Below are 17,805 nucleotides of genomic sequence, written 5' to 3' on the forward strand. Positions count from 1 at the left end.
GACACGACTGAAGCGACTTAGCAGCAGCAGCAGCAGGGTTGGGGTGACAGTAGTAAATTCAAAGGAAAAGCAGAAGATATATGGTAAGTACAGAAGAAAAGGGGACAACATGTAACAAGGCTAGAGGTGAGAAAGCAATATACTCAGAGAGGCATAAGGAGTTGACAGTGGTAGCCTGGAGAATGCATGGGCAGAAGGAAAAGTAAAGGCCAGACCATCGAAAACAACGGAACGTCATGATGACAAAGAGCATGAACCTTATCTTAATTGCAGTGGTGAGCCATTAAGCATTTTAGCTAGGAAAAAGGCACAGTCAAATTTGTATATGAAAGAAAAATCTAAATTTGTATCCAAGAATGGATTAGAAAGGGTTAAGACTAGAGATGGGAAGCCAAGGGAAGGGGATTGATTCAATGATCTGCATAGACACTTTTCCTTGAACTAGGATGGTGGCAGTGAAATACAAGAATTTTAATAAATTCAAGAGACACTGAGAAGTTGAAATTGACAGTAACTGTCAACTGGTTGGCTGGCTGCAATTAGGAGTTTACATTGTGTATATTTCTTAAGGGTCAAAGTTTAAGGGGCTGTAAAACCCACCAAGAATGGGAGTACATATGTACACATGTAAATGGAAGCTGTTTGTTCAATTTAATTAGTTTTCTTTTCAGCAAAAACATACTCAAAACATCTGATGAAGAAGTCCAACAAAATAGTTCTACTCAGTTCAAAATGGATCACAGATGTATATGTCATACATTTGTGCAAACCAATGGAAATAAATTTTCCCAATTATATGAGTTTCTCATTTTTGAGGTGAGAGATTATATCAGTCAAGGTGTCAAATCAACCAAGTATTAACTAGGTACTTAGAGGGTAAAGGGTAGGAAAGAGGGTATGTAAATCTGTCCTTAAAAATATATTTGTGGTCATTCAGTGTCTGATAGTCATGACATTACTCACAAATCAGAATCAGGCCCAATTTAAAGAAGGTGACAAAAATTCTTATATGGTTATCATAGTTTTTGAAGAAGACAGTTAATCATAAAACAAAAACTCAAGTACAAAAAAAGGAACATTAATAAAAGGCTCCAATAGCAAATATCAATGACACTGGGAAGATTTTTCTCTGTTCACTAGACTGAGGCAGGAACTCCACATACAAAACAAATGACTGTTTTCCTCCTTGAGGAAAAGGAAATCAATGTGAAACAAACTGATCTATGTGAGGCATAAACTGCCTTCCATGGTGGTACTGATTCTATAAATTGCAAGTCTGTTTTTCTGAAAAAGCTACTGATCTCTAAATTAAGAGCTCTTAGGTTATGCCCATTATATAAAAAAAAAACAAAAAAACAAACTACATTTTCAGCCTTTCAGGAATCATTTTTAAAATATATTAACTTGTCATGTGACATTATAACCAAAAGAAAATTTAATTTTTGAGGTTTGTTTTTTCTTAATCTTGCAAGTAAATCCTATGTGTTAAGCATGTAACATAAAATGTGAAATACCATACAACCTAAGAATAATTACCTTTTCACAGGAGCATCGCCTGTCTGCTCATCAACGAAATCTCGTTTCAGTTCCTCAGGAACATCACTGTCACTGTCATATTCCTGATAGGCACTTTTTTCCTGTTCATCAGATTCATACTGGAAAAACCCAACAAAACAGTATATTCAACAGTGTGAATGTAGAACCAACCTTTCTTGGAGTCTTTCAACACAATAAGATAATACCCAATCTTAGAAGCTTTAATTTTGCCATCAAAACCTTGTTAACCTTCCCTTTTCTTTATCATCATGCTACCTTAACCAGCTCAAAGGAAAAAAGAAAAATACAAACATACGTTCAAAAGCTTATAAATGCCCCAAAGAAAAAAAAGTTTCCCTATGAACAAACAAATAAAAAACAACACACACCCTAGAAGAGGAAATGAGTGTATGTTTGATTAAAAAAAACTCTTCAAGTAGTTTCACCATACTTATTTCCATTTTGCTAATTTATTATAAAAAGCTGAAGGATAAAATTCCGACAGTCTAGAAGTATTAATTCAGCTTAATAAACACACACAACACACATGCCTGAAGGATAAAATTCTGACAGTCTAGAAGTATTAATTCAGCTTAATAAACACATACAACACACATGCTAACATTCTATCTAATTCATTATTTAATTCCAAGGGCAGCTTAGAAACAGGCTAAGAGTCCAGGGACTACTGAGAGCAAGGACAAAAATGGCAGATTTGCTCTTGAGAGGCAGTGACTTTTCATCATCTTTTTGGCATCGTGGCCCAGTGCAGTGTGGGAGAGGAAGAGGAGTCCACGCGCAAGAAAGGAAGCACGGTAGTATCACATCACTGCCGATGAGCATTATAAATTAATATGACTGAACAACGGCTAACATGTATTGCGTTTTAACCAAGTACTGGGCTAAGTGCTTTCATAAACTGCCCCACTGACTCTTCAAAACAATTCTATGAAGGAGTTTTATCCCCATACGCCAGTTGAGGAGACCAGTATGATGACAACATGCAAAGAAATTAGTCCTCTAATTCAATGACTACTTTTTGAGTCTAAAGCATTATGACAGGCTTCCCAGATGGCTCAGTGGTAAACAGTCCGCCTGCCAAGCCGGAGACGAGAGTTTGATCCCTGGGTCAGGAAGATCCCCTGGAGGAGGAAATGGCAACCCACTCCAGTATTCTTGCCTGGAGAATCCCATGGACTGAGGAGCCTGGTGGGCTACAGTCCATGGGCTCCCAAAAGAGTCACACACGACTTAGCGACTGAACAACACCAACAAAGCATTCTGACAGGTTGTTTCTAAGATGTGGACTCTGACCCTCAAGGACCTATGCTGTACCTGGGAAGGTCAGCTCACACGTTAATGGATACAAATAAACATTGGAGACATTCTCCTCTACTTGTACACAACGTGATTCTGCTGACACTCAGAAAACTGTTCTCTATAAACTAGGGTCAGCTGCCCAGCACCATAGATCATTTTCAAGGATTCTGTGTTTGCAAGTTTCCCTACCTGATAAAACTTGTAACCCCAACATCAAGACTTCACAACACTTCCACGGTCGTGCATGGATGCGTGCTCTGTGTGGAGTAGCAAAGCCTTTTGGGTCACCTCACCTGCACACTCCCAACTGAGAGCCAACAAGGCAACCACCCTCTCCCTTCTTGTTTCGGCTGTAAACAAACGCCCTTTTCACAGGTGACTTAGTGCCACATTCTTAACGTTTCTGTGCATTTCGCCGGTGATTTCACCGTCAGAATGTCCCCCAAGCCCAGGACTGGTGTCGTCCAGTGTTTCCAAGTGCAAGAAGACTGTAAGGTGCCGTATGGCAAGAGTAAGTGTGTTAGATAAGCCTCACTCAGGCAGGGGTTATAGTGCTGCCAGTTGTGAGCTCTATGTTAAGAAGTCGACACTGTATATTAAAACACACATAAAACAAAGGCTGTATACTGACCAGCTGGTGAAAATGCTGTGACCAGAGGCTTGCAGATACTTAATCCCATATGTTGCCTAAAAGTAACAGTTTTCTATTGCAGATTTAGTGTTCCTGGTTACCTTATATAGAATACAACTGCCACAAAGAAAAAATCAAAGGCAATGCGAGATTAAAATGAACAAATCACTAGTACAGAGGGATACATTATTTCAAAAATATTGGACTGGCTTAATTCCTTTCCATTTAATCTATATTAACTGAGACAAAATGTCACAAAGAATCACTAAATTATCATTTTACATAAGGTTTACTATGAAATAATTTCTACTTCACAATGAAACATGATATTGGTGTATTTTCATGACCATGTTTTTTAAAGGATAGTTTCACTTACTAACAAAACCCAAAACCATGGAGACAAATTCAACAGCTTTTTGTCAAATGTGCACAGTTTGCACCACATCTTCATCAAATCCAAAATAAAAATCGTACCTAGTCCCTCTGGAAATTCTGCAGAGCGGAAGGACACATCCAAACTAAAAACTGTGAAAACAGCCTGTGGGTAACGGTGAGGCCAGCATTCCCACACTGTAAATACAGGAACACTGAGGGTCACAGAGTCACAGGGACTTGCCAAGAGCCACACAGTTAATCAATAAAAGTCATAATCATCAGCTGCCTGCAAATCTTGCCATCAACTCACACTACTTTGGGTTTACATTTTTTGAACTGCTCAGAGTGTTGTTAAAACACTACTCCTATATAACACAAGGAGCCCAACGTGACACTGTGATGACCTAGAAGGGTGGGGTGAAGATTCAGGAAGGGGGGTGATATATTTATATACATAGTCATGACTGATTTGCATTGATGTATGGCAGAAACCAACACAACATTATAAAGCAATTATATACCAATTAAAAATAAATAAATGTACAAAACAAAAACATCATACTCCTAAATGCTCAAAATATTCCTAGCCAGTAACCAAATAAGACATTACCCTTTCTCAGTAAAGGGGATATGGAACAAAATGACTCACTTAGCTGCCCAAGAGTAGAGCTGAGAGAAAAGTGCAGATGATCTATTCTCACATACATCCATCTATCCAACAAATCGTGTTAACTGTGCAGTGAAGAAACTATACTCTTATTCCATCAATAATCTGATAAGAATATAAAGCAATCTAATAACAACATAAGTAAACATAAAGACAAAGCTCATCATTCAAAAGGTCAACGTCAACAAAATGTACTCGAAAGCCATTCATTTCCAGTGCAAACAGTAACATGGGTGCCTAAGTATAAAGGTAGGAAAGTGGGTAGTAAATATATGAACCTATGCGTGTGTGCCTAGTCTTGTCTGACTCTTTGCGATCCCATGGGTTGTAGCCTCTAGGTTCCTCCGTCCATGTATTTGCCAGGCAAGAATACTGGAGTGGGTTGCCATTTCCTCCTCTAGGGAGTCTTCCCAACCCAGGGATCGAACCTGTGTCTCCTGTGTTTCCTGTACTGGCAGGTGGATTCTTTATCACTGCATCACATGGGAAGCCCCATAGGTACGAAAGGAGGGCAGTAAATGTATGAACAAATCTAGCCAATTACCTTGCTCACTGGCTACAACACTCTCGATAAGAAAACCCCACTTACATTCCACAGTATGTTTTAAAAACACCACATACCCCATTAGAAGCCAGGACATCTTCTGTTTCTTCATCTTTGTGGTCCGCCTGAATTTCAAATGGATTCCCACCACTGCAGTACTGCTCAAACAAGGTTACCGTTTTTGAGGAAGTTGCAGATGACTGCTTACTGGGTGAAACCGATGGGGAACGAGACTGTTCCATGAATTTAAATTCCTAGACATTAAAAAAAGAAATGAGCCAGATTCCTTTTTGCAACAACAATACAATTCAATTATATCAACATGAATTTGACCAAACTCCAGGAGATAGTGAAGGACAGGGAAGCCTGGCCTGCTGCAGTTCATGGGGTCGCAAAGTACTGGGCACAACTTAGTGACTGAACAACAGCAACATAAACATATTCCATCAGTGCAAACGGAGAGTTAGTGAAGAAAACCATCCTGATTCTTTACGTTATTCATTTTAAATCTCATAAGTTTTTGAAGCACAAACTTGCAAACACATGTTCAAACGTTTTCCTAAAGACAATTCAGTAAACCGACATCACTTAAAACAGAGCTATGTGCATCAAGATATTTTTGGCTTACTTTATGGAATGGCACAGAATTTTTAATAGCTTCAATTCAAATGATAATTCTAAAACTTTTTACCCAACAGCAAAAGTCCCAGTAGGGTAGTTTTAATCAACAGAGTCATTTATAAAAGCTAATTGTTGTCAGGTCAAATAGCTTACACCATTTAAGATATTCTATGTGAATACAATGAAAACCAAGCATGCAACATATATCTTTCTCTGTTAAGGTGGTGGTGGTGGTTTAGTCACTCAGTCACGTCCGACTCTTGTGACCCCATGGACTGTAGCCTGCCAGGCTTCTCTGCCAATGGGCAAGAATACTGAAGTGGGTTGCCATTTCCTTCTCCAGGGGATATTCCCAACCCAGGAATCAAACCCAGGTTTCCTGCACTGCTGGCAGATTCTTTACCGACTGAGAATGTGTGTGTGCCTGTACCACACACACAATTCATGGCTAAATACAAATTCAAATAAAATTATTTACATAGAGATGCTAAAGTCAATGCTGGAATTTGAAGTAATATAAGGAATCATCTTAATTTAATAACTCTGCTGCTGCTGCTGCTAAGTCGCTTCAGTTGTGTCCGACTCTGTGCGACCCCATAGGCGGCAGCCCACCAGGCTCCGCCACCCTTGGGATTCTCCAGGCAAGAACACTGGAGTGGGTTGCCATTTCCTTCTCCAATGGATGAAAGTGAAAAGTGAAAGTGAAGTCACTCAGTCGTGTCCGACTCTCAGTGATCCCATGCATCACTACCAGGCTCCTCCATCCATGGAATTTTCCAGGCAAGAGCACTGGAGTGGGGTGCCATTGCCTTCTCTGTTAATAACTCTAAAATAATGTTAAAATTAATATTAATTTTGTTATCTTTAAAGCATTTATTAATCAACATGTTTCATTGCGTTTAATATCACCATTTTAGGAAAGCAATATGATAAACCTGGATAAGAAGTAAGCTATTATACAATATGAGTGTAAACACTATTCCATTAAAAAAATCCTTTTAATCATGTATTCTTTACATTTATCCAGAATAAGAAAATTCCTTCTAGAAAGATATTTCTTCCAGAGGCAAAAACTAACTGCAGGAGACCTTCTAAAAAGGAATCTAAATTTATATACTATATTCTGACACTGGATATTTGTAGGACATTGTCTAACACACAAGAAATATTTATCTACACTGTGTTTCAATCAAGAGAAAAAACAAATCAATTAAAGATATTTTCACAGATTGCATTACAGGATTCAAGGAATCAATTAACTAATAAAAACTAGTGGTATTTTTTAGTAAATGCCTCTTTTATCCCTGAGGCATTTTCTCATTACAGACAAATTTATGAGTTGCAGCAGAAATTAAGAACCTACTGGACCCTTTAAGAAATGACAAATATTCTTCAAATATAAGCATTTTCACTAAAGACCATCAAAATATAACTGATTATTTTTCTGCAAGATTTAAATAAAGCAGGGACCCTCTTCTGAAATCTAAAGAAAACAAATTACTTTAATTGTGACTCTTTGCAGGCAAAAGAGTTTTTCTAAACTGTATAAACTGAAATTAGTAAAAAGTGACAGACTGTGACATCCATAAAAGTGTCATCCTTATAAAAACAGGCTTATTATTAATCACTTTTAAGGAAGAAAGGAAAGGCACTCTTCCCTAATTTAATTATTTTATAAATGCTTTCATGTATCTGGTTTGCTTTTAAAGATTACTAAATAAAAAACTGATTTATCTGTTCTTAAAACTTACATGAAGTTGCAAGATGCTGAAATTTGACTTCACAGGACAAAGCTCCCAGGTCTCATTCTCTAGAAACATTCTCAGTTCATCAAGCCTTGTTCTTAAAAACAAATAACGAATAATCCCAAAAGTAAGAAGAAAAGCACACTGCACGCAAGAATTAATGTAACAAAAACTATTACAGTTATCACTGTGATCATAATCAAGTTTGAAAATCCATTCAGACCAATGTAGTAAACACAAACATTTGCTTTTATGTACTTATCTGTAAGAGAAAAAAACCTCAAGTATTTACCAAACCCAATAATATTTCTACTATATTGCAAAAATAATAAATGCAGGGAAAATGACATTTTTATTAAGGGTTTCTAAACTAAGCGACTCACCAACTCATGTACATAAGATATCCTTTAGCTAATGACATCATTGCCAAAAGAAAAAAACAAGAAATAATTTACAGGGTTTATGAAACCATAAATACTGACAAATGTTAAATGTTATGTTATTGTTATGTTTAATTTAATGTTATGTTAAAAAGCATAGATCTTAATCATTCTTACTAAACCACAATATCAAGGTGATTATCACTCTCTAAATATATTTTAGCTCAGTGCCTATCTCTACACAACATTTACAAGATAAATTAGTAAGTATGGCACTTAAATTAACAAGTAGTCACACATTATACTGCTTACTGTTTTCTGAGTGTGTGCATGTGAGTGTATGTACGTTCACTAGTGTCCAACTCTTTGTGATTCATGGACTGTAGCCTGCTAGGGTCTTCTGTCCATGGAATATTCAGGCAGGAATACTGGAGTGGGTTGCCATTTCCTTCTCCAGGGGATTTTTCTGACCCAGGGATCGAACTCCCATCTCTTGTGTCCCCAGCACTGGCAGGCAAATCGTTTACCATAAGCACCGCCTGGGAAGCCCTGTATCTTCAGTAATCAGTATATATACAAGCAATTCCAGAGAAACAAATACTTCTTTCTTGTTAATGCAGGAATAAAAAGGCCAGTGCCTGTCCTCTTCCTACAACAAACCTCACTGCTGTTACTAAAATCATGCTAAAAACAAAATCTAGATTTTTAAAACAAAAACCCACAGGTTCTAAATTAAAGATGGAATAAATGGTAAAATCTGTGAAAAGCAGAAACTGTTCAAAATATTAGTGAGTTTAATAGACAAGGGCTTTAAAGTACCTACTGTAAACAAAATACAGAAAAAAAGATGCACAAAATGGATAGAAAATTTTTTTAAGAACTGCAATAATAAAAACAAAAAAGAATCAAACATTCTATAACTGAAAAAATACAATACTTCAAATTAAAATTGGGTAAGTAAAACACCCGATTTTTACTTCCCTGGTGGCTCAGACGGTAAAGCGTCTGTCTATGATGTGGGAGACCCAGGTTTGATCCCTGGGTTGGGAAGATCCCCTGGAGAAGGAAATGGCAATCCACTCCAGTACTATTTCCAGGAAAATCCCATGGACAGAGGAGCCTGGTAGGCTACAGTCCATGGGGTTGCAAAGAGTTGGACACGACTGAGCGACTTCACATTCACATTCAAGTAAAACACCAGATCACAGAATTAATGAACTTGAAGACAGTTTGATAGGAAATAGCAAACCTGAAGCACAAGTGGGGAAAAAAAAGGAAAAAAGGGAAGAAACAGAAAAGATCATAAGAGATAGGTGAGGCTGTCAAAACATCTAGCATGCATACAACTGGATGGAGAGGATAGAGAGAAGCGCAAAAGAAACGTCTGAAATGGTAGGTCACGGCTGAGAATTTGGCAGAAGTGGTTGTGCCCATACCTGTCACCATTTACAAAAATTAACTAAAATGAATCACAGATCAAATGTAAGAACTAAAACTATGAAGCTTACAACTCTTACAATTCTACAAAGAAAAGATAAATAAATCAATTTTAAAATGGGCAAATGCTTTGAACAGATATTTTTTGTAAAGAAGATATATGAACGACCAGTAAACATGCAAAAAGTGTCATTCATCAGGCAAATATAAATCCAAACCATAAGGAGGTACTGCTTCACAACCACCAGGATAGCTAAATCAAAGAGACAACAAGAGCTAGCAAGGGTTTGGAGAAGTTAGAACCCTTATATAGTGCTGGTGGAAATGCAAAATGGTACAACCACTTTGGAAAAGTTTGGTAGTTCCTCAAAATGTTAAATATAGAGTTACCATATGACCCAGAAACTTCGCTCTGTGTTGGTTTTCTGTGGCTACTATAATAAATTAACAAAAACTGGGTGACTTAAGGTTTAAGGTGGTGCTAGTGGTAAAGAACCCATCTGCCAATGCAGGAGACTTGGGTTCAATCCCAAGACAGAGGAGCCTGGTGGGCTACAGTTCATAGGGTCGCAAAGTGTCTGACACAACTAAAGTGACTTAGCACGCGCACACACAGGTGACTTAAGACAACAGAAATTTATAATCTCACAGTTCTGGAGTCCAGAAGTCTGAAATCACAAAGTGGAAATCAAGATGTCAGCAGGAATACACTCTCTCCAGAAGCTCTAGAGGAGAATCTGTTCCTTGCGTCTTCTGATTTATGCTAATTGCTACCATTCCTTGGCTAGTGGCCACAGCACCCCATCCTCTACCTGTCTTCACATAACTTTCTCCTCTATGTGTCTCTGTATCTGTATCAAGTTCCCTTCTATCTCTCTTTAACTGTGATGGCATTAGGGCCCACCCAGATAATCCAAGATAATCTCGCCACAAAGTCATTAACTTAGTCATATCTACAAAATACTTTTTCCAAATAAATTAACATTTACAGCTGCCAAATATTAGGACCTAATTTTTGTTGGGGGGCGGGGAAGGGGGACAGAGGGAAATAGACAAAACATTTGTCATCTTACTACACATTCCTAGATACATACCCAAAGAACTGATGATATATGTCTATGCAAAAACTTATACAGAAATGTTTACGGCAGCATCATTAGCAAGAGAGTTCCAGAAAAAAACGTCTATTTCTGCTTTATTGACTATGCCAAAGCCTTAGACTCTGCGGATCACAATAAACTGTGGAACATTCTTAAAGAGATGGGAATACCAGACCACCTTACCTGCCTCCTGAGAAACCTATATGCAGTCAGGAAGCAACAGTTAGAACTGCACATGGAACAAAAGACTGGTTCCAAATAGGAAAAGGAGTACGTCAATGCTGTATACTGTCATCCTTTGTTGGGGTCCTTTAATGGACCGGGACCTGGCGGTCGGGAGGCGACGATAAGAAAGTAAAAGAGAGAAAGAGGCTGATACTCCCTGGTTTACGCAGAAAACCAAAAAGTCCTTGACACAGGACTTGCGTCTCTCACAAAGGCACCAGGCGCCCTCTCGAGGAGGGGTGAAGGCACAGGGCACCTTCTTGAGAGAGTCTTAGAAGCCCAGGCAGAAGAGTAAGCAAGACTGGTCTCTGCGTTCCAAGCAATCAGCCAGAGAGAGAGAGAGAGAGAAAGAAAGAAAGACATGGAGACCCAAGCTCTGATGGAGCGAAGGTGCATTAATGAATTTTCTGTGAGTATATATAAGCTGTGGTACAAGAAGTTTCTTACAACTATGATAAAGATCAGAAAACCAAGCGTGTAACAACTGTTACCAAGGGAACAAGGGATTAATAATTGCCACAAGGTCAGAAGACCATCCGTATCTCAAGAAAGGGGATCGAGACTAAGTAGTTTTGTTGTAAAGAGAATGTTTACTAAAGGAGACTCAAGCCTGTCTCACACAATGACCCTGGTTCCTGGGAGCAGCATTCTGCTCCACTTGAAAAGAAACAAAGGACCTGTGAGAAACAGCAGGTAGGAATCCTCCTGTTAAACATTCCCCGACAATCCTTCATATTTAACTTATATGCAAAGTACATCATGAGAAACACTGGGCTGGATGAAGCACAAGCTGGAATCAAGATTGCCGGGAGAAATATCAGTAACCTCAGATATGCAGATGACACCACCCTTATGGCAGAAAGTAAAGAGGAACTAAAAAGCCTCTTGATGAAAGTGAAAGTGGAGAGTGAAAAAGTTGGCTTAAAGCTCAACATTCAGAAAACTAAGATCATGGCATCTGGTCCCATCACTTTATGGCAAATAGATGGGGAAACAATGGAAACAGTGTCAGACTTTATTTTTGGGGGCTCCAAAATCACTGCAGATGGTGACTGCAGCCATGAAATTAAAATATGCTTGCTTCTTGGAAGGAAAGTTATGAACAACCTAGACAGCATATTAAAAAGCAGAGACATTACTTTGCCAACAAAGGTCCATCTAGTCAAGGCTATGGTTTTTCTAGTAGTCATGTATGGATGTGAGAGTTGGACTATAAAGAAAGCTGAGCACCAAAGAATTGATGCTTTTGAACTGTGGTGTTGGAGAAGACTCTTGAGAGTCCCTTGGAGACTCTCAAGGAGATCCAACCAGTCCATGCTAAAGGAGATCAGTCCTGAGTGTTCATTGGAAAGACTGATGTTGAAGCTGAAACTCCAATACTTTGGCCACCTCGTGCGAAGAGCTGACTCTGAAAAGACCCTGATGCTGGGAAAGACTGAAGGCAGGAGGAGAAGGGGACGACAGAGGATGAGATGGTTGGATGGCATCACAGACTCAATGGACATGGGTCTGGGTAAACTCTGGGAATTGGCAATGGACAGAGAGGCCTGACGTACTGCAGTCCATGGGGTCGCAAAGAGTCAGACACGACTGAGCAACTGAACTGAACTGAAAAAGTGAAAACAACCCAAATGTCCATTAACCGAGGAAAGGATAATCAAATTATGGTCTATCCATACAATGGAATATTATTTACCAATGAAAAAGAAAGAAGTTCTGTTACATGCTCCAACATGGATGAACTGTTAGAAATATTCTAAGTTAGAGCCAAACACAAAAGGCCATATAATGTATGATTTCATTTTTATGAAATGTTTATATGTAGGCAAACACAATGGGCAAATACACAGAGACAAAAAATAAGTAAGTGATTGTCAGATGCTACAGGAGGAGAAAAGTGCCAATTAACTGGTAAAGGGTTATTTTTTGAAGTGATAAAAATATTCTGAAATTAGACAGTGGTGATGCTGTTGCTGAATTATTAATATATACTTTATAGGAGTGAATTTTTGGCATTTTTGGTATGTGACTTATATCTCGATGAAGCTATTACTATAGAACAATTATTGAGATAGGCAGGACTCTAAAAGGCACTCTAAAATCCCTAAAGATTGTCTGCACTATTGCCCAGGAATAAATATGATGAAGACCACCCTGTGATTACATCACCAAATATGGAAAAAAGGGATTCTACTGATATAAGTAAGATTACTTGAACTGCCTTGAGTTAATCAAAACAGAAATTATCCAGGTGGAACACCCTAATTGAACAAGCCCTTTTAAAGTAGATCTTTATTCTTCTCCTGACAAAAGATGGGGAAGTCAGACAGAATTTCTGGCTTTTGAAACCAAAGGGGTCAAGTGCAAGGACCAGAGACATAAGAAGCTGAAGGCTTTTTAGCTGACGGGTAGCATGAAAACAGAAGCCTCAGTCCTAAACCCACAGGGCACGGAACTGGGCCAGTGTCTTGAATGTGCTCAGATGCAGATTCTTCCTCAAAGTCTTCAGATGAAAGATCAGCTAACACCTGGATTTAGGCCCTATGAGAACCTAAGCTGGGAACCTAGACAAGACATCCAGACTTTCACAGAACTGTGAGAAAGCAAAAGGGCATTGTTTTAAGTTGCTAAAATTCATGGTATTATATTACACAATAATATAAAACTATTATGGTGATGAAAGATACCAACTCACAGACTGAAGCTTAGTTATACCTACATATAAAAAGTATAGAAAATAATATAGAAAGTAAAATATATGACAATAACATTAAAAGAGAAGGTAAATGAGTTATAAAGTTGGTTCCTGCATTATTTTGGAAGCATATTAACCTAAGGTCAACTGTAACAGAACAGGAATGCATATTGGAATGTTGATGGTAGCCACTACCAGAATACAAATTTTAGGCTGACAAAAAAGTAATTTGAAAATTGAAAAGACACAGTCAATCCAAAAGAAAGCAGAGAGAGAAAAAAATGAATGAAAAAACAGTTATCTACACTTCTAGAAATCAAACAGCAATATGATGGGCTTAAACCCAACTATGCCAATAATAAATTACATGAAAATGAAATAAAGGTCCAATCGAAACACAAAAATTGTGCAACTGAAGGTTAAAATTTAAAAACCATATATGCTATTTATAAGAAGCATACTTGAACTATAAGGTTGAAGTTAAAATCAGACTGGAAGCAAAACTAGATTGAAAGTAAAAATTACAGACATGATTTCTTAAAATTATGAACTACAAAGGAAATCTTATTGAAATTCTTTCTTCATCTATTAAAATGATCAATATTGTATTTTTCCTATAGCTGTGCAATAGTAAATTAAATTTATTAATTTTTAAAAAGTCTAGTCCACCGTGTATTCCTGTATTCAACTCTGCCTGTTCTTGAAGTACTGTCTTTTTTTAGATATATTGGATATAACTTGCCCATCTTTTGTTCAGGACTTTTGCCCTTAAGTTCTTTTGAGCTACTAACCTGTAATTTTTCTTGTTTGTAATGTTTTGGCATTAGTGCTATGATGGCCTCATAAAATAAGTTATAAAGCATTCCCTCCTTTTCTATTCTCTGCATTGGAAGGCAGATCCTTAACACCTGGACTACCAGGGAAGTTCTCTTCTACTCTCTGAAGGAGTTTGTGTCTGACTCTGTGCGACCCATAGACGGCAGCCCACCAGGCTTCCCGTCCATGGGATTCTCCAGGCAAGAATACTGGAGTGAGTTGCCATTCCCTCCTCCAGGGGATCTTCTTGACCCAGGAATCAAATGCGTGTCTCCAGTGATTTCTGCATTGCAGGCTGTTTCTTTACCACTGAGACACCAGGGAAGCCCCTTAAGATCTACAGATATCCCTTTAACTGATGATATAATCTCTTTCTTCTTCTTGCCCAGTTTTGCTAAGTAGTATTGTAGATTTCCTTCTATTATACATTTACTTTCTCTTTCATTGACTTCTCAGTTCAGTTGCTCAGTTGTGTCTGACTATTTGCGACCCCATGGACTGCAGCACGCCAGGCCTCCCTGTCCATCACCAACTCCTGGAGTTTACCCAGACTCATGTCCATTGAGTCTGTGATTCCATCCAACCAGCTCATCCTCTGTCATCCCCTTCTCCTCCCACCTTCAGTCTTTCCCAGCATCAGGGTCTTTTCAGAGTCAGCTCTTCGCATCAGGTGACCAGAGTACTGGAGTTTCAGCTTCAACATAAGTCCTTCCAATGAACACCCAGGACTGATTTCCTTTAGCATGGATTGGTTGGATCTCCCTGCAGTCCAAGGGACTCTCAAGAGTCTTCTCCAACACCACAGTCCAAAAGCATCAAATCTTTGGTGCTCTGCTTTCTTTATAGTCCAATTCTCACATCCATACAGGACTACTGGAAAAACCATAGCCTTGACTAGATGGACCTTTGTTGGCAAAGTAATGTCTGCTTTTTAATATGCTAAGGCGATGGCACCACACTCCAGTACTCTTGCCTGGAAAATCCCATGGATGGAGGAGCCTGGTAGGCTGCAGTCCATGGGGTCGCGAAGAGTCGGACACGACTGTGCGACTTCACTTTCACTTTTCACTTTCATGCACTGGAGAAGGAACTTATGGCAACCCACTCCAGTGTTCTTGCCTGGAGAATCCCAGGGACAGGGGAGCCTGGTGGGCTGGCGTCTATGGGGTCACACAGAGTCGGACACGACTGAAGCCACTTAGCAGCAGCAGCAGCAGGTTGTTCATAACTTTCCTTCCAAAGAACAAGTGTCTTTTAATTTCATGGCTACAGTCACCATCTGCAGTGATTTTGGAGCCCCAAAAAATAAAGTCAGCTGTTTACTTTTTCTACAGCTGTTTACTGTTTCTACTGTTTCCCCATCTATTTGCCATGAAGTGATGGGACCAGATGCCATGATCTTCGTTTTTTGAATGTTGAGCTTTAAGCCAACTTTTTCACTCGCCTCCTTCACGTATACTGATTTCTACTCTTATAATTTATCTTCCCACTATTTCTTTAGGTTTAATTTGCTGTCATTTTCTAAACTTTTTGAAATGTAAGCTTAGGGCACTGATTTTCAAACCTTCTTCTTTAACCAAAAAATGCATTTAAAACTAAAAATCTCCCCCTCTGCTTTAGTTACACCTCACAGTTTTATATTATATGTTTATTAACATTCATTTTTAAATATTTTCTAATTCTCAATATGGTTCCTTCTTTAACATGGAAAATAGGTTGCTTAATATCCAAAAACTGGCAGATTTTCTAGTTCTCTCTTATTTATTTCTAGTTTAATTCCACTGTGGTCAGAATATGCTCTGATTTTAATCTTTTGAAAGACTTTTTCAAAGACTTGCTTTGAGTCCCAGCAATTGATTGACTTTGATTAACTGTCCTTCTGCTCTGAAAAAAAATATGAACTCTTCACCTATTAAATATTATAATGTATACATACATATATGTGTAAACATATATATATATCAATATATCTACATAAATTAGGTAAATTTTATTAACATCTGGTCTAACATATATCCGGACTGATTTTTTTGTCTGTTTATATTACCAATTACTAAAAGTGGCACGTAAAAATTCTCAACTATGATTATAAATTGTCTATTTCTTCTTCTAATCTGAATATTTTTGCTTTATATATTTTGATTTTATCTTAGTAAGAGCTTACAAATTTATGACTGTCATACCTTCCTAACGAAAATCTATTTATCATTATGAAGTATCTCCTTTACTTTTAGTAATACCTTTTGACTTAAAGTTGACTATCTCTTAGGAATTTCTTTCATCTGATATAGAGTGTCTACAAAAACCTACCACAAATATCATACTTACTGGTAAAGTACTGAGTGAAAGAATGTCCCTTGTTGGCACTTCTATTCAAAATTGTACCAGAAGTCCTAACCAATACAAATGTTAGAAAGTAATATATAAAACCATCACTGTTCACACATGACATATTATATACATGGGCATTCAAAAGAATTTCCAATTAAATTTACTAAAATGCTAATTTAACCCCCAGATCATAGGAATTCTGGGTCAACACACTAAATCAACTCACATGTCTATGTGTGTGAGAAACAACAAAAGCAACACAATTCAGAATAATATTTATAAAACCACAATATTTACATAATGTTCAGCCATGACTAGTCAGTGGTGACACAAGCTAAGAACAGCAGTTAACTCTGACTGAGGCTACTGACTGAGAAAAGTACAAAAGATTCTTCGGGGATACTGGAAAAGTTACATATATTAACCCGGGAAGTTTATGCAGTGTGTGTGCCTGCGGGCTAAGTCACGTCAGTCGTGTTTGACTCTGTCCACGGGGATTTTCCAGGCAAGAATAGTGGAGTGGGTTGCCACACCCTCCTCCAAGAGATCTTCCCAACCAAGGAATGGAATCCGCAACTCTTGGGTCTCCTGCACCGTAAGGCAGGTTCTTTACCACTAGCGCCACCTGGGAAGCCCCTTACGCAGTGTACATATATTAAAAATTCACAGAGCTGTACAATAAGATATGCATACATTTATGTGAGTTCGGAGAAGTCAATGGCACCCCACTCGAGTACTCTTGCCTGGAAAATCCATGGACGGAGGAGCCTGGTAGGCTGCAGTCCATGGGGTCGCAAAGAGTCGGACATGACTGAGTGACTTCCCTTTCACTTTTCACTTTCCTGCATTGGAGAAGGAAGTGGCAACGCACTCCAGTGTTCTTGCCTGGAGAATCCCAGGGACGGGGGAGCCTGGTGGGCTGCCGTCTATGGGGTCGCACAGAGTCGGACACGATTCAAGCGACTTAGCAGCAATAGCAGCATGTGAGTTAAGTTTTAATAAAATTTTTTCAAAGGAAAAAACTATTAATATATCACTATCCTCCCAAACTGTCTGCAATAAAAGGCAGGCCCATTTTAAAGGTAAAGCCACAGGTGGCTCAAGCAAGCATTCATCCACTTGTGAGGGGTCACAGGCTCACAACTAGCAGACAGCAGAGACAGGGGCCTGATTTCCAAGTCACGTTCTTTTCACTGCAACATGGTCAGCAACAACAGCAAAAAGGAAAAATATCCCTTTTTACTGGAAACCATACGTTGGTTAATATTATCCAAATGGATTCAATAAAGCCAAGGAAAACTTCCTCTGCAACGCTTTCCCCAAGAACATTTTATACAAATGGAAGGATCTATATTTTATATCCTTTTTTCTAATTTATTGGA

At 38.4% G+C, this 17,805-nt stretch overlaps 1 protein-coding gene across 2 annotated transcripts in view; it reads right to left on the minus strand.

Moving 5' to 3' along the window:
• The window catches only part of VPS50 (VPS50, EARP/GARPII complex subunit), a 132,073-nt gene that overhangs the window by 34,853 nt on the left and 79,415 nt on the right, over positions 1–17,805 (minus strand). For both annotated transcript variants that reach the window (XM_027540160.1, XM_027540161.1), the window contains 3 exons: positions 7,446–7,536; positions 5,151–5,327; positions 1,537–1,655 (listed from right to left, as the gene is read on the minus strand). In XM_027540160.1, coding sequence (XP_027395961.1) covers positions 1,537–1,655; positions 5,151–5,327; positions 7,446–7,536 — 387 coding nt within the window. The remainder of the gene's footprint in view (positions 1–1,536; positions 1,656–5,150; positions 5,328–7,445; positions 7,537–17,805) is intronic.

This window comes from Bos indicus x Bos taurus, chromosome 4 (assembly GCF_003369695.1).
Source record: "Bos indicus x Bos taurus breed Angus x Brahman F1 hybrid chromosome 4, Bos_hybrid_MaternalHap_v2.0, whole genome shotgun sequence".
Taxonomy (NCBI): domain Eukaryota; kingdom Metazoa; phylum Chordata; class Mammalia; order Artiodactyla; family Bovidae; genus Bos; species Bos indicus x Bos taurus.